The 24,487-nt window shown below is 36.2% G+C and overlaps 1 protein-coding gene across 1 annotated transcript; it reads right to left on the bottom strand.

Annotated features, from left to right (window-relative positions):
- LOC137398691 (sodium/glucose cotransporter 4-like) lies at positions 1–23,585 on the bottom strand. Its single transcript, XM_068084883.1, has 12 exons — positions 23,499–23,585; positions 19,895–19,966; positions 18,779–18,883; positions 15,867–16,053; positions 9,558–9,769; positions 8,256–8,391; positions 7,036–7,143; positions 6,224–6,374; positions 4,394–4,562; positions 2,609–2,824; positions 768–863; positions 1–350 (listed from the first exon to the last, which is right to left on the bottom strand). Exons 1-12 carry the CDS (start codon positions 23,583–23,585, stop codon positions 117–119), a joined length of 1,773 nt encoding a protein of 590 aa, XP_067940984.1. The 3' UTR covers positions 1–116.
- Positions 23,586–24,487: the final 902 nt, after the last annotated feature.

Below are 24,487 nucleotides of genomic sequence, written 5' to 3'. Positions count from 1 at the left end.
TAATTTAGCCAACTGGTAGGCAAGTAAAGTCTTCTACGAATTAATCCAACGAATAAACTATCTACAATGTCAAGGTCATGTCTGTAAAATTTTCAACTGTGTTACTATGGCAACTGCTACGCAAAAAAACCCCAAATGAAGACGCCGCAAGTTATGAGTATGACTAGGTTAATCTCAACAATAGTCTGTGCTGTCTTGCTTGCTTTTAAACTCTGCAACGTGGGACGACTGGCCACATCCGCATCCTCTTTTGCTTTGGAATCTTGGTCTATTCCGCAGAACCAAGAAAGAAGACATGATTTGATTGCCGTTGTTTGTTGCTCATCGCCCTCTTTTAACTTTTCACCTTTCTGCAACAAGTTCTGTCTTGTAGGTTATCTAACAATAAACCTCTGACTGCAGATATCTGACAGTAGATCTCTGACGGTAGATCTCTAACAGCAGACCTCTGACAGCCGATCTCTGACAGCAGATCTCTGACAGCAGATATCTGACAGTAGATCTCTGACAGTAGATATCCGACAGTAGATCTCCGACAGTAGATCTCTGACAGCAGATATCTGACAGTAGATATCTGCTGTCAGATATCTGCTGTCAGATATCTGCTGTCAGATATCTGACAATAGATATCTAACAGCAAACCTGTGTCAGAAGATCTCAGACAGAAGATCTCCGACAACAGGCCTTAGACAGCAGATTTCTGACAGCAGGTTTTTGTTCACACCATAAACATAAGCCTCAAAACTATAGATGAAGCTGCAACTAACCTGCTGTTTGTCAGCGATGAGTTTTTCTTCTTCCTTCAACTTGAGCTCTAAATCCTTGTCAAAGCAGTCCTTTGTCCACCAGGTCGTCTTGTATAACTGTGGGAATGGTAGACAAAATAGTGAGCACATCTGGTAATTTTGGAGCCGTGTTTCAACTAAACTCACAAAATGATAGTCTAATAAAATTTTGGCTATCTCCAAGAGCTGACTAACTATCTTTTACTTAACAAGACAAATGCCATCATAACAACTTTTTATACCTTATATAATGTCTTGTTCGGCTAACTACGCAATTTGTTGCACTTTCTTACATAAGTTGAGACTTGCTCAATTGAACTAAGATCGTTGGATTCTGTCGGCTCATGATTTTTTATGGAATTTTTCAGTAATTTAAATAAACAGTTAATAATAAGAAGAAAAAACTTTGAAACTTTGAAACCTTGACACATAAAGTTAAGCTATTTTGATATTAGCTTCGCATGTCAACATCATAAAATGTCAAAGATGTCATATGTTAAAGCTTTCATCTATCGAAACTGTCATATCTTTAAATCATTTTACGGTATGCTAAAAGTGCTATATGTCAGAACTGTCATATGTTGTAATTCTCATACATTGATTGGAACTGTCACTTGTTGAAGCTGCCATATGTCGAAATTATCATATGTCAAAACTGTCAGATGTTAAAAATGTCACACATGTGTGTAGAAAATTTTTTTATGAAAATACTAAAAATAACTTTTAAAAAAGTGACTTTTATAAAAGTAACTATTTTTAAACATTTCAAGATTATGTTAACTGAACACGTCATTAAAGAAATTGCATTACATAAATTGATGCGAAAACAAAATTCCTGAATTAAGTTATGCAAAGAGCCAAGGCATGTAATCATTTTCAGCAGCAAGAATTTTTTATTGTCCCTTTGCCTTGAAGTTAAAGACAGGCAAATGGAGGTGTGTCCAGGAGACGATAATACAGGAGAAGACAGTGCTTAGGTAAAAATGTTGATAAAGGTATAATGCTAGTTTATCTTGCTGTAGACTTACGGTTGACTTGCACTAAACGTACAGTAGACATACAGTAGACATACAGTAGACATACAGTAGACATACAGTAGACATACAGTAGACATACAGTAGACATACAGTAGACATACAGTAGACATACAGTAGACATACAGTAGACTGTGTCGACTTGAATTAACATATCTTATCTATATTTTTGTTCAGATTTTTGAATTTTTTGTCTTGAGGTAATACATTCAGCATTTTAGCTCTCACTTGAGTCATGGCTTTTTTCGTTTCAACTATTTATTAACCATAACTGCTAGATAACTTTAAAATACTCCTAAAACGATATGAAAGTGTCTGCTTGATTTTTCTACATTATTTCGCATTAATTTTTAAAAAAACATCATCTACATCCGTATTTGCCACTACTACCACTTGCAGTAGTGTTTTTGATTATAAAATTGAGTCACATCACTTACCTTTATTTATCAGAATAAAAATCAAGCAGTAAAGGAGAGCTATATACATGCCTGTATATACATGTATGTACATGCATGTATGTACATAGATACAGGCATGTATGTAGCTCAGCATATAGCTGTGCAAAGCTGTATATCTGTACATACATGTACATACATATACATGTACATATATACTGATTCGAATTGAGAGACTTTGGATGTCATAGTTCAGAAATTACTTTGGATGTTGAGTCAAGTATTTGCCTAAAAATCGTTTCATGTATCAAGAGATTTATCCGTCAACATGATCATAGGTCAAAATTTGTATTTATTCAGTTCTTTAGAGAAGACAACTCCAAAGTTGACCCACCTCTTTAGCTGATGGAGGTTTGCTCATCACACTTACAGCCCATATAATAATTATAGAAAGACCAAAAAGAAAGATTGCGAAGTTCAGGTAGTGTATGCCAGAGATTATCCATGGTCTTGTATCCTCCTCTCCGCAAGTCGGGGCAGGTAACGCCCAGTCCGCTACCATTCTGCTTACTCCCACAATGAATCCAACCAAAAGGCCTCCAAACGCTCCCTACAATTACATACACATCTGAAGAGAGCAGTTAATTTTGATAATATTCTTTGCTCGATGCGTTCTCGTAGATAATATTCTTTGGTCAAGCTTAAGAAAGTGTCGTGACAAGGCTGTTGGGTTTAAACAAAACATATGTTTTATTATTCATTTTCACTTTTTTTATTTTTTTTTTATTTACTTTATTTTTTTTTATTAAAATCAAAAAGTTTTTAGTTAAGAAAAAAACATCTAAAATACAAATTCACGTCTAAATAATCTCGGGCTAGACATTTTTATAAGTCATTTTGTTTGCTAGAAGCTAGAATGCAGACAATTATGCATGCTAGCTTATGATCAAGTGTTTTGCACTTCTACCCTGTGTATGAGTCCAGCTAGAAAATTAGGAAACTTTGGGTTTAAATGCAAGTGCATACTTAGTAAGTTGAGAGGGCATGAAAAACTTGCTATGTACTACGCATTATAAACTATGCATTACATACTATGCCTTATGTATTAAAGCTATGCTTTACATATGTGTGCACTATGCATTACATATTCTGTACTACGCATTGTCAACTATACATAACATACAATGTGCTACCCAATATAAACTACCCATTGCACACTATGCATTATAAACTATACATTACATAAAATGCACTGCAAATTATGAACTATGCATTAAATGCTATGTACTACATGTTATAAATTATGCATTACATACTATGCATTATAAACGGTGCATTATATAAAATGCACTATGCATTATAAACTACGCATTACATACAATATAGAGTAGGGAATAAATTTGAACTTTGTTGCTAAATGGGGTTAACTTGAGGAAACAAGTTAATAGCTAAAAACAAGGAATTCAAAATAATATCATCATCTACTTGATATATTAAGGAATTGCCTATGCTAGCTGTAGTGACACTTGGTGCAGGTGTGTCAGTGCGCTGTATTTTTTACTCTCAAGTGAATAGGTCATGTGGCAACCACGGTAATATTCAATTGTGAGTTTTGCGACATAAAAGTTTTTTGTTTTGAACTCAATTTATAAATAAGAAGTTAAAAAAAGGAATTAACTGAGGTTTTGTATGAGAATGATATCTAGGGACTATCCTTTGTAGTTCTCAAATTGTTTGGCCAGCTAGTAGTATGTAAGCAGAAAAAACTCTTTAGGGATAAGCAAGACAAATACACAGCTTCATTCACTAGTTTCAACTCACTTACATTGTAAAAGTGAACCACTAACAGTGAGACATCAAATGAAATTTTTCTGGAATGTTCTTCAAGAGCGCACCCAGTTTGACGTGTCCCTCACTACTTGTACTACGAGTTGCCCATTTCATGCAAAAAATGAAACAAGACTGCAGATGTATAGCTAAACTTAACACATAACAAATAACATATAACATAATAACATATAACTTACAAAAAACAGGAACACTTATCTCCTTGCAAGTGTTTAATATTTCTAGTTTAAGAAGTACTCAGGGATGTTGATATCGTTGTGTTATTTTAGGAACTAGACAAGCTCTCTGATCAACTAAACGTAATAGTCACTTTCCTGACACGACCACTTACCTTTTCATTAGCTCGAGTACTAAAAACACCCATGAGATAAACAGCACCAACAGGGGGAGCCAAGTACGAACTGATTGACTGCACATAATTGAACAGCTGTCCTCCTTGTCCTTGATCCACCATAGGCAGCCATGCGACAGCAACTCCAGTAAATATGAGGACAAATATTCTACAAGAAAGACTTAAGTTACTGCAAACTGTTTGCTAGACAGTGTGCTGAAAGTGGAAGATACGAGTGCAGTGTATTGGAACTTGAGGGCTGGGCTTTCGAGTAATCGTCTCACCACCTACAATCGTCTTACTGAGTACAATCATCTCATCAAGTACCATCGTTTTGACCATGTTCAGTAGTCTCAACCATGCGCGATTGTCTTGGCCACGTGCGACTGTCTCCACCAGGGGCAACCATCTCGATCAAGCGTAAATATATAATTATTAACTCCTATTGACGGAATTTCATATAGAAAATGAACAAGCGGCTTGATATCTTTTGACGTTTATAATGACTCAAGTCCTTACTGATAGTGCCAACATCATGAAGACAGTTTAAAGTGCAGTTTAGTGCTTAAAGCATCATTCTTGTTTGTTTGTAGACCGCAGGATCTGAGGCTAGCCAGACTAGTTCTCAGCTTCTAGACGAGATGACTTTACACTATGACAAAGTCAACATGGGGCCATGGTGTGACTCAAGCAAATCCTTAGGTATTACCTTCTGCGATGTGAGCATGTGAACAATGAAAGGAAGATTATGAAATTACACTATGGACAAAGAGAGAGAGACTGAGAGACGATTAGGTGAACAAGGGGGAAAACTGTGAGATAGCCATGTTGGCAAAGAAAGCGATCTTGAGATGACCATGTGAGCAATGAGAAGGAGACATTTACATGTAGATGATCGTGTGGGCAATGAGAGTGAGGGAATTTGAGATGACCATGTGGGCAAAGAGAGAGACTTCGAGATGATCATGTGGGCAATGAGAAGGAGACAATGAGATGATCATGCGGGCGCGAAAAAGAGAAGGGGAGAGAGAGAGGGTGGAGAAGCTTGGAGAAATTTGTTCATCACCTGTACATGTATCATAAAAGTCTATTTAGAGACAAAGCACCTCTACAATCGCTTCCAGCTAGTTCTCCGTAATGAACAACTTTTCAAGTACCCAGCCATTTCCATTAAATTACTTATCTATCTCTTAATGTATTTCTTATGCCTCATTGATACTTACTGAAGTCTAAGAATGCTTCTCTTGTGTGATTAGAAGTCTTTCATGTTAACTATTTATAGCGTTAGTTTTTTTTGGTAATTTTCCTCTGTCGAGCAGAGGATGACCATAGGTTAGTGGAAGGTTTCGCTCGCAGCATCAACCTCTGCTCTTCAGTATGTTAACCGTATTGTTCACTAATTCACAGGCTAACTAATGTTATTGTCTCAGCAGATATTCAAAATAATGATTGCATCACCATGAGTAAATCAGAAAATAAGATCGGTCATTCCTCATTAACAGGCATAGTAATTATGAGCATGAAGGAATTGTGGGTAAAGAGGAAACACATCTTAAAACTAACAGTAGTTGTCTTCTTTTAAGAGTGGTGCCCAACTTACAACCTAAAACAAAACTGTATTACAAGAAATAATCCAAAGATTTACGTAAGAAAATAGTTTAACTTTTGCTCTATGGAAACGGAGAGTCTTTTTTATCTAGAAATACCTAGTTTCCTTTTTGTTCTTAGAAGTTTTAGACTTGCTCCTAAATAAAACCTTAAAACAAGCCACAAAGCAAAATGTCTCACTTATCTGAGTGTGAAATACTACTTTCAACCTTACCAACCTACCTTCCTACTATCATCAGCTCTCTTTCTGATGAGTTCTTCTTGACTATTCTCCATAGGTCAAGGGTGAAGACTGTGCTCCCAGAGTTGAAAATCGATGTGAGAGAACTCATCAGAGCTGCCAGCATGGCAGCTAGCATGAGACCCCGCAGACCTGCATTGTAAGATGAATTTGCACCAAGTTTTAGTAAATTTAATCAAAATACATACAGAGTTTGAGTTTGCTGCAGTAGAGTAATTTGTCCTATTATATGAGCAGAAACTATGTGAGTGTCCACGACCTGGATAGATGTTTTTAATAAAAACTTTGTGCTGCGATGAAAACTTTTAGCTTGCAGAAATTATATAATAAAATAATAATGTTGAAGATTTTGGTCAAGCAGATGGTAGAGCACCGGTCTGTGGTAGAGCACCGGTCTGTGGTAGAGCACCGGTCTGTGGTAGAGCACCGGTCTGTGGTAGAGCACCGGTCTGTGGTAGAGCACCGGTCTGTGAATACGAATATTTCAGCTTGATTCTCGTGTAAATTTTTTCCTAATGCTTTTACCGTGGATTCGGATGGACGGACGGACAGACAGATGGACAGACACACGGGCGAATGGACGGATGGATGGATGAACAGATGACATGGCTCTTATTATAGTAAAAATGATTGTTATTATTCGCATCTATATCCACTGCTTTCTGAACATTAACAATTTTGCCCTAGTCTGGGCTTGTTACTATCCCCAAATATCTCTACACGGAATATGCAATAACAATTGAAAATTGGTGTTACTCCTAAAAGATTTAATAGATTTATATACTTCACCCACCTTTAGGCATAATACCATGCACCATACTAACATAAGCAAAGTTGGAACATCCTTGCGCTATCCCGCACTGATTTAGGCATTCCTCTTCTGTTCCACAGGCTACTTCCTCTAAAAATCACCCATAAACATGCAACGATTTAAAGAAACGTCTGCTACGTCTGCTCAATAGTAGGGCTGAAAAGTTGAAAGATGGTCCAAAATGATCTTGTTTATAAATGCCATGAATCATTGTGGACTTGTGATATGAAACTATATATATATATATAATATTAACAAGATAGTATGTATATGTATATGATGTATATATAGTATGTATATGATTTCAAATATGTTTTCACAAAGACTTCACACCAGACCAACTCAAACTTTAATTATATAAAATGTGTGCTCACTTTTAGCCAATGAAATACGACCTAATATCCATTCTCATTTATATCCGTTTGTCAAAGTGTATATATAATTTATATATTTTATCAAAGTATGTTAGTGTTTTATCCAATGAAATACCACATCAATATTTATTTTGTTTTGGCCATTTATTAGCACACGCAGTAAAAACAGTCACTCCGGTGCTTTAATATTAATAATTAAAGTAATTGGTAATTTGTATTGAAATACAATAATGAAATACAATTCAATATTCATTTTAATTTATATCTGTTTATTCAACTTAATATCCAACTTGATATCCATTCCATTTTCGGCAAAAAAGAACAATTGAAAGAGAGAGCATTATAGTAATTAGTAATTAATATTGATTTTAGATCATTCTGGTGCCAGCGTGTCTAATGTAATCAGTGCTATTTTTAGCTGATCCTATGGGAAACAGAATATGTTGTCATTGTATTTCTGAAGCTGTTGCGAGATATAATTGATTAAATTCATGTTGTACTCCATCAATGACAGTCATCAAGTTCAGACAAACATTGTATCTATCTTTTGTCGGGGGTGAGGAGAAAGCCATTTTTACAACTGTTTTTCGTTGTATACCAAATCGACTTTGTTGGCGTGGAAGCAACTTCGATAAATACTTTTGGTGGAAACACGCTTTTGGAAAATATTAGAGCTTCTGTTCGCAAAATAAGCCGTGAACATCTCAAATAACAAAGGAAATATTATTTACACATTGATTTGTTGTTCTAATAAAATTTGTACTTTTCAACAAGTATCAAAATACATTTGTTATTTTCAATGAGTAGTGTGATACATGTCGCTGTCACCTGGAAAGAGAACTCTTGCTATGATGCCGGGCCAGGCCATCAAAAAAAGAGGAAGTATTTTCATATATCCAGCCATGATGCTGCCAGCCTTCGCGTGTATCGTGTTCTTGGCGGAAAGTAGCCTTTGTACCAGCACCTACAGAGGGTCCAACAGCCTTATCCTCATCTAAGTTAGTTTATTAGTTGTATGCAGTAGCGAAACTGAGTAATAGTAGTGGTATTAGTAGCAGTAGTAGTAGCAAGAGAGGTAGGAGTAGTATGAGTAAATGTAGTAGTATTAGTAGGAGTGGTAGTAATATTAATAATACTAGTAGAAGCAGTAGTAGTGTCAGTAGTAGTAGTAGTAGTAGTAGTACTAGTAGTAGTAGTACTAGTAGCAGTAGTAGTAATATTAGGACTATTAACAGTACAAGTAAAATTCCTAGTAGTTTAATAGTAGTAGTAGTAATATTAGTAAGTGTAGTAGTAGTAGTCATGGTAGTAGTAGTAGTAGAAGTAGTAGTAGTAGTAGTAGTAGTCATGGTAGTAGTAGTAGTAGTAGTAGTAGTAGTAGTAGTAGTAGGAGTAGTAGTAGTAGTAGTGGTAGTAGTAGTAGTAGTAGTTGTTGTAGTAGAAGTAGTAGTAACAACAGTACTAACAGTAATATTAGTAGTGGAAGTAGTCATAGCAAGAGCAGCAGTAAGAGTAGTAGTAGTAGCAGTAGTGGTGGTAATGGTAGTAGTAGCAGTAGTGGTAGTAGTATAAATTGTGCCAGTAATAAATATAAACTATAGAGACAACTATCTAGACAACTATCTACTGGCGAGCTGACAAGCAATTGTATACATTATCACATTATTGTTTGACAACCCAAAATTTGGCATGAAAAATAATTCCATTGCAGGATAATTGAAGTTGTTATCCACAGTTCTTCTTTACTATTGATATTATTACTATTATGATTGTTATATTGTTATTATTAAAATATTATTATATCACAATAGCTCGCAAATCAGCAAAGTTTATTATGATTTGGTTTATACTCTTGGTTTTTGTAAAACTTTTCAGATGTTTAAAAACAACACACGCCAAACCTCTAAAAATAGGTGGTTTCATGCAAAGTATTGGCTAAGCAAGTGCAAGATGCATAATTGTTAGGATTTAAATGCAACATCGCGTGAAAGAGTGATGAATACAGCAATTCCTAATTTTTGCATAAATCAAAATACGAAAAACTGACTACTGTACAACATTTATAGAATTCTCTTGGCAGCCTCTGAAGCAGTTTGTCAGCAAAAACTTGGAGAAGTTGTAAGAGTTTACCTGATCCGTACAAAAGTACCAATAGCTTAGAATATTAGCTCCGAAAACTACACCAGGCCATGGATAGTTTGGGTCAGAGGCGTCCCTGAATATATGATTGAAGTTTTCTGGAGCCATCCCACAGGTGCTATTGGTTAAAAGGGCTTTCTCTGAGGACACTGATGCCAGGTACTTGTTCATCATGTTCTCATAACCACCGACTTTGTAGAGGCCTGAGAAGAGTTACCAGAGGGTTTTACTAGATTACTAGCAAGATGAGATACAATGATGAGCTGCTGACATCAGCACTGAGTTATGTAATTAGCATCATTATATATATAAATATATATAATATGTTGTAAGCGAGCTGGCAAGGTTTATCTCCCTTGCCAGCTGTAAGCTAGACTGATTAGGCTTAAATAGCTGAAAGAGTACTGTCTGTAGCAAGGGTATTTTGCTCCCTTGCTTAATTTTGTTAGCGCTCTCTGGGAGAGATGCGACAATATTGGCCTTCGCGCAATGCCCATCACTTTTGTTATTTGAGAACTATTTTGCCGCACATCAACTTTTTTAACTGTCTGTAGCATGAGTGTAATATCCTAGACATTGGAATTGTCTTCCCTATTGCTGGGTTTTGTAAACAAATTAATTGTCATAGATATGACAGGATACAAGTCTCGTTTTGCATTGAAAGTCAGCACATTAGGCTGTCTTATTATGTAAGCTTTCTTTTGAATTGCCGCTGCTGAGCTGTACAGTCGTGTATTTATAATCTAATTATTGTGTGAATACATCTGACACTTATATAATTACAACGATGTTATAATGGCGACGAGGATGGAATCCAGACTGTTTGTGGCAACCATCTCACTCTAAAAGCTAAGTAGATTGGTCTTTATCTTTAGGGTATTTTCATTGCTGATTATATTTGGGTTCAGAATGGATAGCAAGGGGCCAGTCAATTTCTCTCCAGACGGCGATGCTTCAATAGTTTCCACCAATTGGAGATCGTGGGTTGATGAATTTGAGGCCTTTTTTGGCTCGAAGGGAATTTTTAATTTGGATGGGGAAGGAAACGTCAACATGAGGGCTCAGAGAAAGGCGATCTTGTTGTACTATGCTGGGGCCAGGGTTAGGAAAATTCATGGCACGTTGGCAGCTACTGGTAGAGACGGTTACAACGGGTTTAGGCGACATTTAGATGAATATTTTACGGTGGCTCCTAACGAGACTTTTCAGCGTCATGTGTTTCGTAAGATGGTGCAATTGGAAAATGAGACAGTGAGCCAATACTGTGCGCGATTAAGGAAGGCGGGTGGTAATGGATGCAACTACCACAATGTGAATTATCAAATTATGGATCAGATCGCGGAATATTGTATATCGGATGTGCTAAGGAAGCACTTGATGGAAGAAGGAAATGGTTTAACTCTCAAACGCACACTGGTTTTGGCTAGTACACACGAGTCAGTAGAAAGTAGATTCCGGGAGATGAGCAGCAGACCGCTGTTGAACAGGGTTAGTGATAATAGGCCAGGCACCAATAGGAGTAGTAATGGTTTTCGTGGCAGCAGGACAGGCCTAGATAGGGGTAGTAGGGTTGCTAACGAATTTCGAGGTAAAGCCCGATGCAATAGATGTGGTAGGGAAAATTCACATGCTGTGTGCCTGGTCAAGGGCAGACACTGTTTCAAGTGCAAAGATACAATCATTTTAAATCTGTGTGTAGGGGTAAGCATGTAAATTATGTAGAACAGAATGATGAGGATTTTAGCGATAGGCCTGACGCTGGTAATGTTAGTCAGAACCCTGATAGATTTGCTTTTACATTAAATTCTATCAACAAAGTAAGACTTCACCGAGCAGTGGTGCAAGTGGGAGGTGTAGATGTGAAATTTATTTTGGATTCAGGGGGGGATTGCAATGTCATAGATAAACCTACGTGGGAAATGCTTAAAAAAGGTGGTATTTTAGTTGAAAAGTCAGAGCGCTCTGGTCCGAAAATTTATTCATATACGTCACAGAAACCGCTGTCAGTGATAGGGCAGTTTTGGGCAGAGGTACAATGTTCTGGTAATGGTAAGATGGCCAAAAATACCAAGTTTTTGGTGATTGACAGCGTGGCTGAGGCTCTATTGGGGCTAGAAACATGTACAGAGTTGGGGCTGATCAGTATTTCTACAAAACTTGTCATTGAGGAGGGGGCGGCCTGGAAAAGTAAGTTTCCAAAATTGTTCTCAGGAGGTATAGGAAAAGTGGATGGTGAGATAACACTTTCTTTTGATTATACAGTTGTGCCTGTGGCTCAACCATATCGTAGGGTGCCATTTTCAGTTCGTGAAAAATTAGAAAAGCACTTGGATGAGTTATGCTCTTTAGACATCATTGAAACAGTAGAAGGGCCTACAACATGGAGTAGCGGGGTAGTCATTGTGCCAAAGACTGATGGCAGCATTAGGTTGGGTGTAGATATGAGGCAGGCCAACAGAGCCATAATCAGACATCACTACCCTGTGCCCATGGTGGATGAGCTATTGCTAGATATGAACGGGTCTAAAGTTTTCTCGAAAATTGACATGAAAATGGGGTTTCATCAATTCGTTTTAAACAAAAAGTCTATGGATATTACAACATTTACCACCCATGCTGGTCAATACCGTTACAAACGGCTTAGCTTTGGTATTTGCGCTGCCCCTGAAATATACCAAAGAAAAGTTGCCGACATAATTGCAGGGATTCCCGGGGTAGTGAACTTAGCTGACGATATAGTAGTACATGCAGGTAACATGGCAGAGCATAATGAACGCTTAGAATTGACACTTGAGCGACTAGAAAAGGCAGGGCTAACTGTAAATGGAGGCAAGTGTGCTTTTGGGGCCGAGCAGATCACTTTTGTAGGACATAGAATCTCTAGCCGGTGGGTTGATCCAGGCTCAGACAAGGTTGAGGCCATATCAGGAGCATCAGTACCAAAGACTGTAGGGGAATTGAAAAGTTTTCTAGGGTTAGTGAGCTATTTTTCAAGGTTTATTCCTGATTTCTCATCTAGAACGGAGTTGTTGCGAAGCATGACCATCGGCAAGCAGTCTGCAATGCAACTGGAGTTTGGGGGCAGGAATTAAAGGCTTTTCAGGATTTGAAATGTGCGTTAGCTCATACAAAGACATTGGCATTTTTTGACTTGGATTCCGATACTTTGCTATACACAGATGCGAGTACCGTGGGCTTGGGGTGTGTGCTCGTTCAAATACAGGGAGGGGTTGATAGGGTCATCTGCTATGCTTCGAGAGCGTTGACTCATGTTGAGAAACGATATTGTCAGACAGAAAAAGAAGATTTGGCTATAGTCTGGACATGCGAAAGGCTCCACCATTATTTGTTTGGGGTTAAATTCACTCTCATGACAGATCACCAGCCATTAGAGGTGATCTATGCCAATCACAAAAAGAAATCTCCCTCTGCTTGAATAGAGAGGTGGGTCTTGCGTCTCCAAAGTTATGATTTTTGCGCGAAATACATAAAAGGGTCATTGAACATTGCAGACTGTTTATCTAGAATGGTGACTGGTCAATATGGATCTCCAGTGGAGTCTGTAGAAGACACTGAGCTTTTTGTTAGGCAGGTAGTTGTGGACGATTTGTTAGGTTTTGAGGCAGTAACGGCTAAACAGGTTGAGAGAATATCTGACAGAGATGGGGAATTGGGTTATGTAAGGCGTGCAATAGCTGAAGGTTCATTTGACAATGCACCAAAAGACATAGCAAAACAATTTAGACCCATTATTGATGAGCTGTGTGTTATTGGCCAAATAGTTTTGAGAGGAAACAGGATAGTTGTACCGGTGGAGTTGAGACATAAAATGATTGAGCTGGGACACGAAGGACATCTTGGTATTGTGGGTACTAAGCGTAACTTGAGAACGAGGGTCTGGTGGCCGGGTATGGATGCAGAAATAAAATGCTATGTGAAGCGGTGAATGGGTTGTCAATTAGTAGGTCAGTCACAGGAAAGAGACCCAGTTAGAGTCACTGAGTTGCCAAATGGGCCCTGGGAAGACTTAGCATGCGACTTATTGGGTCCACTAGAGAACGGTAGATATATATTTGTCGTGGTAGACTACTAATAGCAGGTTTTTTGAGTGTGTATTCATGCAGTCCATTGTCAGCGGCAAAATCATAGAAGCTTTGGTTGAGATTTTTGACAAGCATGGACTGCCTTTAAACTTAAAATCAGATAATGGACCTTAGTTTATTTCTCGGGAGTTTGCTGGATACATGGAAAGTATGGGCATTAGGCATGATTTAGTGACACTGCGATGATCCGAGTCTAATGGGGAGGTAGAGCGTCAGAATCGTTCTTTGATGAAGAGAGTTAGGATTGCCATAGCTGAGGGTAGGAGCGTAGCAGGGGAGTTAAGGAAATATATGTCGGCTTACAGAAACACTCCACATTCGATCACTAGTAAATCTCCGTCAGAAATGCTTTTTGGGCAAAAATTACGGGTAAAGGTCCCTCAGGTGCAAGATATCTTTGGGGAGTCGGAGGAACAGGATCGTGATGCGGAATTAAAAAATCAGATGGTTGTCAAACGTAATCAGAACAAGTGAGGGCACGACTTTGAGGTGGGCGATTTAGTGCTGTTGAAAAGGGATACTCAATCAAAATGCCAGACACCATTCCATCATGATCCATATAAAGTGCGAGAAGCATGCGGTCCCATGTTGACATTAGAGTCGGTAGATCACAGAATAGTGAAACGAAATGTAACGCATGTTAGACGTTTTCACTCCCTGGAAACTAATTTATCTGATGTAGATGAAACTAGAAATAGTGGAGGAACCACCCTACCACCAGCCCGAAATTGGGACTATGACCGCCGACCAACAAGACCACAGACTGACACTGCTTGTTGGGATTCAGTACGAGAGGAGCCGGACACACCAGTTCGACCGGATACGCCCGCAAGAGAACTACCCACTAGTCTGATCACCCCGATGAGTGGACGAGACAGTGCGCTTGAGAGTGAATCCTCAACAAGGCCAATAAGAGACAGAAGACCACCGGCATATCTAAATGAATACATAACATGAACTAAGCCGTCAACGCATACATTAGCTCTATAAAGGGAGCAAACCCTAGCCTGAGTCACTCGAGTTAACGGTACAGACATCCCGAGTGCTTGTAAGGGAAAGCACACCCGCTCTATTATGGGGCATGCCTGGAACAGAGATTTCCCAGCTGCGGCTGGGTTTATTATGCTGCCAGGGTTCAATTTACGGTGTCCGCAACAGGCGTTTAGACTAATTTAAATGGCTAAAATGTAATAATGTCATAATAAATATATATATATATATATGTATTGGTGGGTTTGACAATATTTCTTATTACTGACTGTAGCTAAATCTTATACGTAAACATGAGGTGTGATATCCTAGACATTGGAATTGTCTTCCCTATTGCTGGGTTTTGTAAACAATTAATTGTCATAGATATGACAAAATACAAGCCTCGTTTTGAGTTGAAAGTCAGCACATTAGGCTGTCTTATTATGTAAGCTTTCTTTTGAATTGCTGCTGCTGAGCTGTACAGTTGTGTATTTATAATCTGATTATTGTGCGAATACATCTGACACTTATATAATTACAACGATGTTATAATGAGTATATATAGTTATATATGTTTTATATATACTGTTACAATTTCATTGTGATAGTATATTACTATTAAAATATTAGGATGTTATTATGATATTGTAGTGCTATCAAAATATTTTAATGTTATTATATTCTTATGATTTTATCATATCATTATAATACTATTATAATATTATATTGCTATCACAATTACTAAAAGGTCAACCAAGTTTAGTATTACTCTTATAATAAAATACTAGAAGAGCAGTATCATATCAATATAATATTCTAATAGCGTTATAATATTATATCATCAATGTAATATAATACCTAATAATAATATAATATTAAAACAGCAATATCATATTATATTAGAATTACAATATGATTAAGAAAATTATAATCTTATAATAATATTATAATATTATAACATTATAATATTGTTCGGTAAAATCATTAATACTACTAGTAACAAAATAATATTAAATAATAATTGTAACGAATATCAGGCAATCCTAAAGAAAGCTCTATGAAAGCCTCTGACAGCTGAATCAGCAGCTCTGGCAGGTGCTCTGGCAGGTGCTCATGACACTAAATTCTTCAGATAGTCGAGCAAATAACTTTAACCGACGACGGATAATTTCTGTCACATCATCTTAAATTAAATCTGACCTGACAGGACATGGCAAGTACTCACTCATTATTGAAAGAATAAAGCCGCCCACGAGGATGACAACAGTTTGAAGTGCATCTGTAAATATGACACTTGCGAGACCACCAACGATAGTGTATAAAGCTGTGAATGCTAGCAAGGCTACTACAGACAGGTACTTGTCCCATCCTAAAGTGTATTGGATGATTAGAGCACCTGCATAGATCTCTGCCTGCAAAAAACACAATTTAAAAGAACGAGTCAGTAGACTCCCAATGGAGTCTTAGTAACTTGGTATGTACTACACATTATAAACTATGCATTACATACTATACATAATGCGTTACTCTGTACTATGCATTGTAAACTATGCATTACACACCATGCATTGCAAACTATGCATTACATAAAATGCACTATAAATTTTAAACTATGCATTATATAAAATGCACTATGCATTGCATTGCAAACTATGCATTATATAAAATGCACTATGCATTATAAACTATGTGTTACATAAAATGCACTACAAATTATAAACTATGCACTATACACTATGTATTATACATTATAAACTATGCATTATATACAATGTAGAGCAGAGAACAAATTTAAGCTTTAACATTTGAAAGTTCAAATTTAAAAGATGTACTTTGAATAAATTTTAACTCTGTATATCATATAGTACAGAGGATTGAGCTAGAAGCTGTAGTTTTTATACTTCCAACATATGCACATTAGGTGCTCTATACTGCTATGATATAATATAATATTATAATAGCATTATAATATTAAAACATCAAAATAATTTAATACCAGTAAAATATTAAAACGCAAGCAATGCTATGCAAGCAGTCTTCTGTAGATAATAATTTTAAAAATCTTTTTAGGCAATTTTTAGACGGGTCTAAAATTAGTCTGAAAGAGTTAAAAACACCTGATTTTCATGCTATCATGATCCTCTGAGCAGAGCATCAGATTAAGTTAGTTTGAAGCTTGCTGCTTGAAGCTGCATACATTTAACTCTAATTTGACACTTTAGTGTATTGAGTCTTGTAGCATTCTTATGACTAAACATTTAGTCAGAAGAAACCGTTCGTAAAGCTTTTAGTATGAATAAAAGAGAAACTGCACACAAAGCTTAAAGTTATGAATGAAAGAGAAACTGCTCACAAAACTTTTAATTATGAATAATGGGAAACTACTCGTAAAACTTCTAGTTATGAATAAAAGAGAAACTGCTCGTAAGGCTTTTAGTCATGAATTAAAGAGAAACTGTCCATAAAGCCTTTAGTGATGAATAAAAGAGAAACCCCTCACAAAGCTTGAAGTTATGAATAAAAGAGAAACTGCTGGTAAAGCTACGAGTCATGAATTAAAGAGAAACTGCCCATAAAGTCTTTAGTGATGAATAAAAGAGAAACCCCTCACAAAGCTTTTAGTTATGAATAAAAGAGAAACTGCTTGTAAGGCGTTTAGTTATGGATAAAAGAGAAACTGCTCACAAAGCTTTTAGTTATGAACTAAAGAGAAACGAGAGAAAGCGTGTTGCTTTGCTAATCAGGAAAGTGAAGCCTGATTTGATGAGCAGGGGGCTAGTAAACTATAATCATACCTTTATCTCATGAGATCATTACTATAACTATAACCACATCTTCTATCTTCTCTATAAAGGTTTCAGTTCACTTACCGAAAGTTTAGTAAAAACAAAGAGAATGAGGTTTTGGATTGCCAGATAAATATTGCATCTCCGCCCTCCAAATCTTTTTCGGATATACTCAGGTGTTGTGTAGATTCCTGAGGCTAGGTAGACAGGCATAAACACAAAGCCAAGAAGTTGGATGATGAACAGACCCTGTAGAAGTAAGTAAGGGATTATGATAGACTTGAAGAACCTGTCATTGTAAAGAAAATCTAGAATCCTGCTAGTCTACCGACCTGACTCAACTGGAATTCAGATGTTTCACTAATATCACCAACACTCACGATGCTTTAGTAATAGCCACTGGTTGAAGTATAGTAGTGTATTTATAACGTAAATATATACAGGTACAAGAATACATATATGATATATATTCAATAAATATACAAGAAATTTGTACAAGAAGAACACAAGCGAGGTGTATGTAATAGGCTTAGCTAGTCTGTCTCTTAAAGGAATGGCCCTCCCTATATACAGTAAAACTTCTAAATGAGCGTCACCTCTATTTGAACGCCACCTTTTTTTGACGGCCCCTATAGGAAAAGGGTCGAAAAATAGAACGCCATGGCATTCAATCAAAGGATTTACAGTAAGTGTCTTCTTCTGATCGGCTTGATCGTTGTAGATCATTTTAACAGTTTATCTTGCCAAATGCAAATCAAGGGAGGATAATCTACAATTTGCTTTGTCACAAGTTTAAAGATAAAAATGTTGCTACATAAAACAGTTACAAATAATAAACAAATACAGTTTTGATTTATATTTCAAAGCTAATTTAGTTTTCTTGGTAACAATTCCCATTTACTAATTACATGCTCCGGCAGAATTACTTTGGTTAGCATCTCTTTCTCCTTTCATTGATAGCGACTTGAATATTTCTGAGTTTTTGATCTTTATCATCTGACTATAGTAAGTTTTGTTCTGTACTTTTTGGCCAACTAACATATTGCTATATTACTTATTAGTTTTATAAGCTGTTTGCAGAATAGAGTAGAAGAACGGTAGAGGTCTTCACCAAAAGTAAATATTACACAGATTATTGAGTACAATATATGCAATAATAATATATAATAATATAACATATGCAATAATTTCACAAAGATGATTAATTACGGGTCATATTTTAAGTATAATAAAGCTATTAGATATGAGGTCTTGACCTTGACCTTGTTTGAAAGCAAAAGTCATTGTTAGATACTTTTAAGTTGAACTGAGTAACACCATATTTATCACAGGGTAATATTTGCTGACTCACCGTGAACTCATAGCAGATGACCGCTATTCCGTTAGCCGTTGCTGCCCCTCCGATACCCATAAACGAGCTGCTTCCAATATTGCTGACATAGAGAGAAGCTCCAACCTGGTCAAAAGTTCACAAATGAAGTGATTTGATGAAGTCAGATTTATAAATATGGCTGGTAATGTGTGAGAAAAGGGTGGCCATCTCAACCATTAGAGAAAATTTATACGACAATTAACTTTCCCATTGTGGATTGTCTTTAGGCTTCTACTACTTTAGCTACACCTTAGCATATTCAATGGCTCCCTTTCTGGTTGACTCTATGGTTTGTTGTACATTGGTAAGCTCTATGGCTACACCTTAGCATATTCAATGGCTCCCTTTCTGGCTGACTCTATAGTTTGTTTTACATTAGTAAGCTCTATGGCTACACCTTAGCATATTCAATGGCTCCCTTTCTGGTTGACTCTATAGTTTGTTTTACATTAGTAAGCTCTATGGCTACACCTTAGCATATTCAATGGTTTCCATTTTGGTTGACTCTATGGTTTGTTGTACATTGGGTAAGCTATTCGGTTATATTTCAACATGCCCAATGTTTTGGCTGACTCTACGACTTATTCGTGGGTTCATTGTGCATAATACTTTCTCATTCAGATTTTATGTATCAAATATTGATTTTATGGGTACTTCTATGGTTTTCTTTAGAATGTTCTGCTATACTCTTATTATAACATCTTTTGTGGTTATTTTAGCTTGATTTGAAAACTCACTCTATGAATCATTCTATGGATTACTCTATGAATCACTTCATCACTAGGCTCCATAATTTGGTATCTAATTAATGCTGTAGCAGACTCATATATATATATATATATATATGTCTTTTATCTAGATTATTCTATGAAACACCCTCTTCTCTGATCTATAACTTACAGTACTGTTCATAGATCACCTTGCTCTATTTTACTCTGTAACATCCCGTATTTGCTTCAAGGTTAAACTTCTAGTTCGTTATATTCTATTCAACTGTCAGTCTATGCTATTGTTAACTTTATGGCTCACTCTATGCTTATTTTCCGCTACAGTTTGCAGTAAAATTATAGAGGGTAACTTATTTTCAATACTTACGAGATACCAGCTCATGTCCCGTCCAGCTAGAAAATAACCTTTTGCTGTGCCCCGAGAACCTCTTCGTGCTGCCTGCCAGAGTAATCACATATTAAAGTATTAACAGTGTGTGTTAACCCTTACAGAATTAACAATGTCTATTAACTCTTAGAAAATTAACAGTGTATGTTAACCTTTACAGGATTAACAATATATGTTAACCTTTACAGTATAAGTAATGCATGTTAACCCTGGCATTAACAATTTAGGATTTGTTAATGCTAGCGTTAGGATTCTCACAATTTACTGTTAGGATTAACAATTTATGTTAAACCTCACAGTATTAACAGTGAATGTAAATCCTTATAGTATTAACAATTTATGTTAATCTTATCAGTACTAACAATGTATATTAACCCTTAAATCACTAAAGTTGTATGGTATTCTCTGCAACAACCTGCGTATTAGCTCTTCTAACACTGATCATTGGTTATGCATCATTTTTTAAAAAATTATAAAGGCTATGAGTCGAATACAATATACATGTAAGTCTGTGGACCAAAATTGCCATCATTAATACAGTTGAAAACCAGACTCAGTCGCTGCTGGATACCACGGCAACAGCATGTACTTGATAGTAAAAACATGGCTAAGCACTGATATATTCAGTACCTAGACTAACTGATTTTAGAGACCTACACATGAAGGCTGCCTCAAGGGAACATTGTCTAAATATTAACTCCTTTGACAATCTATTGCAGTTTCCTATTGTCTCACTATACTCACTATCATTTCTCTATTCAAACTAAAAACTTTGCGAGCAGTTTCTTTTTTATATCTTATCAGACGTTGAGCAGTTTTTAATTTATCTCCAACTAGAAGCTTTACAAGTGGTTTCTCTGTTATCTCAAACTACAAACTTTTAGAGTAGTTTCCTTTTTACACCAAATTAGAAGCTTTATGAGTAGTTTCTCTTTTATTGCCAACTTGAAGCTTTATGAGTAGTTTCTCTTTTACTCCAAATTAGAAGCTTTATGAGTAGTTTCTCTTTTACTCCAAATTAGAAGCTTTATGAGTAGTTTCTCTTTTGTTTTTAACTACAAACTCTGTGAGTGGTTTCTCTTTTGCATCGAACTTGAAGCGCTACGGATGCTTTCTCTTTCCTATCTGACTAGAACCTTTGTGAGCAGTTTCAATTTTTCCTTAACTAGGAACTTCGTGAGCGGTTTCCCTTTTATTCATAACTCAAAGCTTTGTGAGCAGTTACTCTCTGATTATATGTTTGCTTACAGGAGTGTTATAAGACTCAACATACTGCGGTGCCAAATGACGTGTAGATGCTAACCTCTATTCGTATGCAGCTTCAAAAACGAGCTTTAAACTAACTTAATTTGATGCTCCGCACAATCGGACACAGTTGCACAATCGGACACAGTTGCACAATCGGACACAGTTGCACAATCGGACACAGTTGCACAATCGGACGCAGTTGCACAATCGGACGCAGTTGCACAATCGGACGCAGTTGCACAATCGGACACAGTTGCACAATCGGACACAGTTGCACAATCGGACACAGTTGCACAATCGGACACAGTTGCACGCATTAAATATTTGAAACTCTTTCAGACTACTTTTCAACCCCTCAAAGAACTATCTACAAGATTTGTCAAGGACAGCATATAGAGAATATCTGTTAGCACTGGTTGTTAAAGAGTTAGGATAATTAGTAAATTACTAGTTACTGAATTATGTGGCTGTAAAACCTAGAGCTGATGATTTTTCTATTGCAGTCTCCATCTATTTATTATCTATTATCCTTGACCTTTGATCATTTGATCCACTGTAAAGATAACAACCTCATAAATGGAAAAGAAACTGATATGCCAATAGTTTATGTTGACAAAACACTTTTTAGGGGAAAGTCTCAGACAAGAAACTTAAATGTGGGGGAACTAGCTGCAGCTAATCGAATATCTCCGACCCAGTTACACTGCTTATAATCTAGATGCGTGGCTGTGGTTAATGTGTGTGTCTAGTGGGTATGGTTAATGTGTATGTGTATGGGTGGTTAGTGGGTATGGTTAATGTGTATGTGTGGTTAGTGGGTGTGGTTAATGTGTGTGGGGTAGTGGGTATGGTTAATGTGTGTGGCTAATGGGGGTGGTTAGTGAGTGTGGTTAGTGGGTATAGTTAGTAGGTATGGCTAATGTGAGTGTGTGTTTGGCGGGTTTGTTTAATGGGTTTCAGTCAGTTTGTTTAGTTGGTGTGTTTAGTGGGTATGGTTAGCAGGTGCAGCTAATTGATTTTGTTGGGGGTATAATTAATAGGTATGGTTGATAGGTGTGAATAGTATGTGCGGTTAGTGTGTGCACCAATAGGTCTACCCAGGGGGTGTGATTTGTAGGTGCAGTTACACCGTTTGGTTATTTGGTGTGTTAGTGGGTGTGTTTAGTGGGTGTGGTTAGTGTATGTGGTTAGTGGGCGTGATTAGTGGGTATGATTAGTGAGTGTGGTTAATGGGTGTGGTTAGTAGGTGTGGTTAGTAAGTATAGTTAGTTCCTGGTTATCATGCTTTCTGCTACTGTTCGTAGCTGCTTGTTCGTAAGGTTCACCTTTTAGCAATTTCTTTTCCGTTATTCAACAGTTTCAGTTATCTGCATTATTCATTTGACTGGTTGTCAAATGAATGACAGTCAGCATGATGAATATGCCGCCACCATATGTATCCCTACCATGATTGACCAAACAGTGTCAGCAAGTGCTATCAGTTAACCAATCAGTGTTCTTCATTTATTGTGGCATCAGTTACTTTCATTTCATGCTTGGGACCCTCACTCTTTTTTAGTTTTATGTTGAGGCAACATTTAGCAGCCTCCTAAAGTATTCCTAGTCAGTTTTGTTATCAGCTATTCTGACACTGTTCTAGATTATCCAACATATCATTATCTGTTATAGATTATCTGTTGTAGATTATCCGTCCAACATATTCAACCTTTTCCTAATATAACAACTAGATATTTGCGTGAATTTAACAATAATAATAATAATTTAATAATATTTGCATCATCATTATCATTATTGATAGGTCTAATGGTGGTCTATCACATACAAGCTGAGACCCGTCACCTCACCCTCTTTATCCTCTCTGACTTACTCCTTTGACCCCACAGCTTCATAGTATGCAATCATGTATTTGAACAGCACTTCTTCACTGTATGATGTACAGTTGGGTTTGTTTTTTATTCAGTAAAGAAATCTTTTCTCTAATTGGTCTAGCAGATGCGTTGTGTCTAATTAGTATCAAATCACGCTTCATCGTATTTTTGGAACCTTCTTTTGCAGCGAATCATACAGCTCCTTAATACACTCCATTTGTTAAGCAGTGTCGACACCTCGTGTCACCACTACCAGTGATGGCCTCGTTTTAAACGTATTACTAGTTTTACTGCAATTGTTCTCCCTTACCCAAAGACTTACTGTAATTGTCTTCTCTTACCCAAAGGCTTGCTGCAATTGGCGTGCCTTATTAAAAGACTTATTGTAGATATCTTTTCTTATGCAAAAACCTACCATAATTGTAATCTCTTGCTCAAACACTTGTTCTGTATTTGTCTTCACTTACCCAAAAACCGACTCCAACTGTTAATGCAAAGTGAATAGCTATCACCACATAGTCTGGCCATTCCAGCTGAGAACCATCCTTGGCCATATTTTCCAAGAAGATGATCAAGATTGAGTTTGTAGGTTTAATTATTCCTGAAATGCATAACTTGGTCAATAGTATTTGATACATCCTTCAGTTTATCTGTCAGTGTTGCTCATTTGAAGAAGAGCTGTTTTTCAGAGGGATACAATTGAACCAATAATACATAAATTTAATATATAGTATACTAAATTAATAAATTTAATAAGTATATATTAAATATAGTAATATTAATAATATAATCTAACTAATAAAATATAATTAAATTATAATATCATAGTATTATAATTTAATTACCAATTAATTAAATTAATATATAGTTTGGATTTAATTTTCTTAAACTAATGTAATTTTTTACAATGCACTATATGATACATATGAGAATCTCAAACATCACCATTTTATGTAATTATTATTTTACATACAAATACCTGAATATAATACAACTTATACCTTGTATAAGTTCTCTTTATACAATTTGGCATTATCTAGAAGTGAGATATCTAAATAATTATTATAAAACTGTAAAAACTCCAAACTTTGCTTAAGTAATAGATAGTTTAATATTAATTGTTCCTTTTGTAGATATTTATTAGTATTTATGTATTATATATAATTATTATATATTATTATATTAATTATTATATATTTTATATATAGTATTTATTTAGATATTATATAGTAGTAATGATTACAACCACAAAACTTTAAATATTAAACAGAAGCCTGTGTCTGGTCAATACAATTAATCAATCAATTGTCAATACAATCTTTGAGGATATACAATCCTTAACCTGAGTTTTTTATCCATTTTATGTTCCTCATGCAAGAGAAAAGTTAAAATTAATATTGAAATTTTCATTATATATGCAAAGTTTAAAACTCTTCGAATTTTATAACAACTAGCA

The sequence above is a fragment of the Watersipora subatra genome, chromosome 6 (assembly GCF_963576615.1).
Source record: "Watersipora subatra chromosome 6, tzWatSuba1.1, whole genome shotgun sequence".
Taxonomy (NCBI): Eukaryota; Metazoa; Bryozoa; class Gymnolaemata; order Cheilostomatida; family Watersiporidae; genus Watersipora; species Watersipora subatra.
This window is presented reverse-complemented; position numbering and strand designations above follow the sequence as displayed.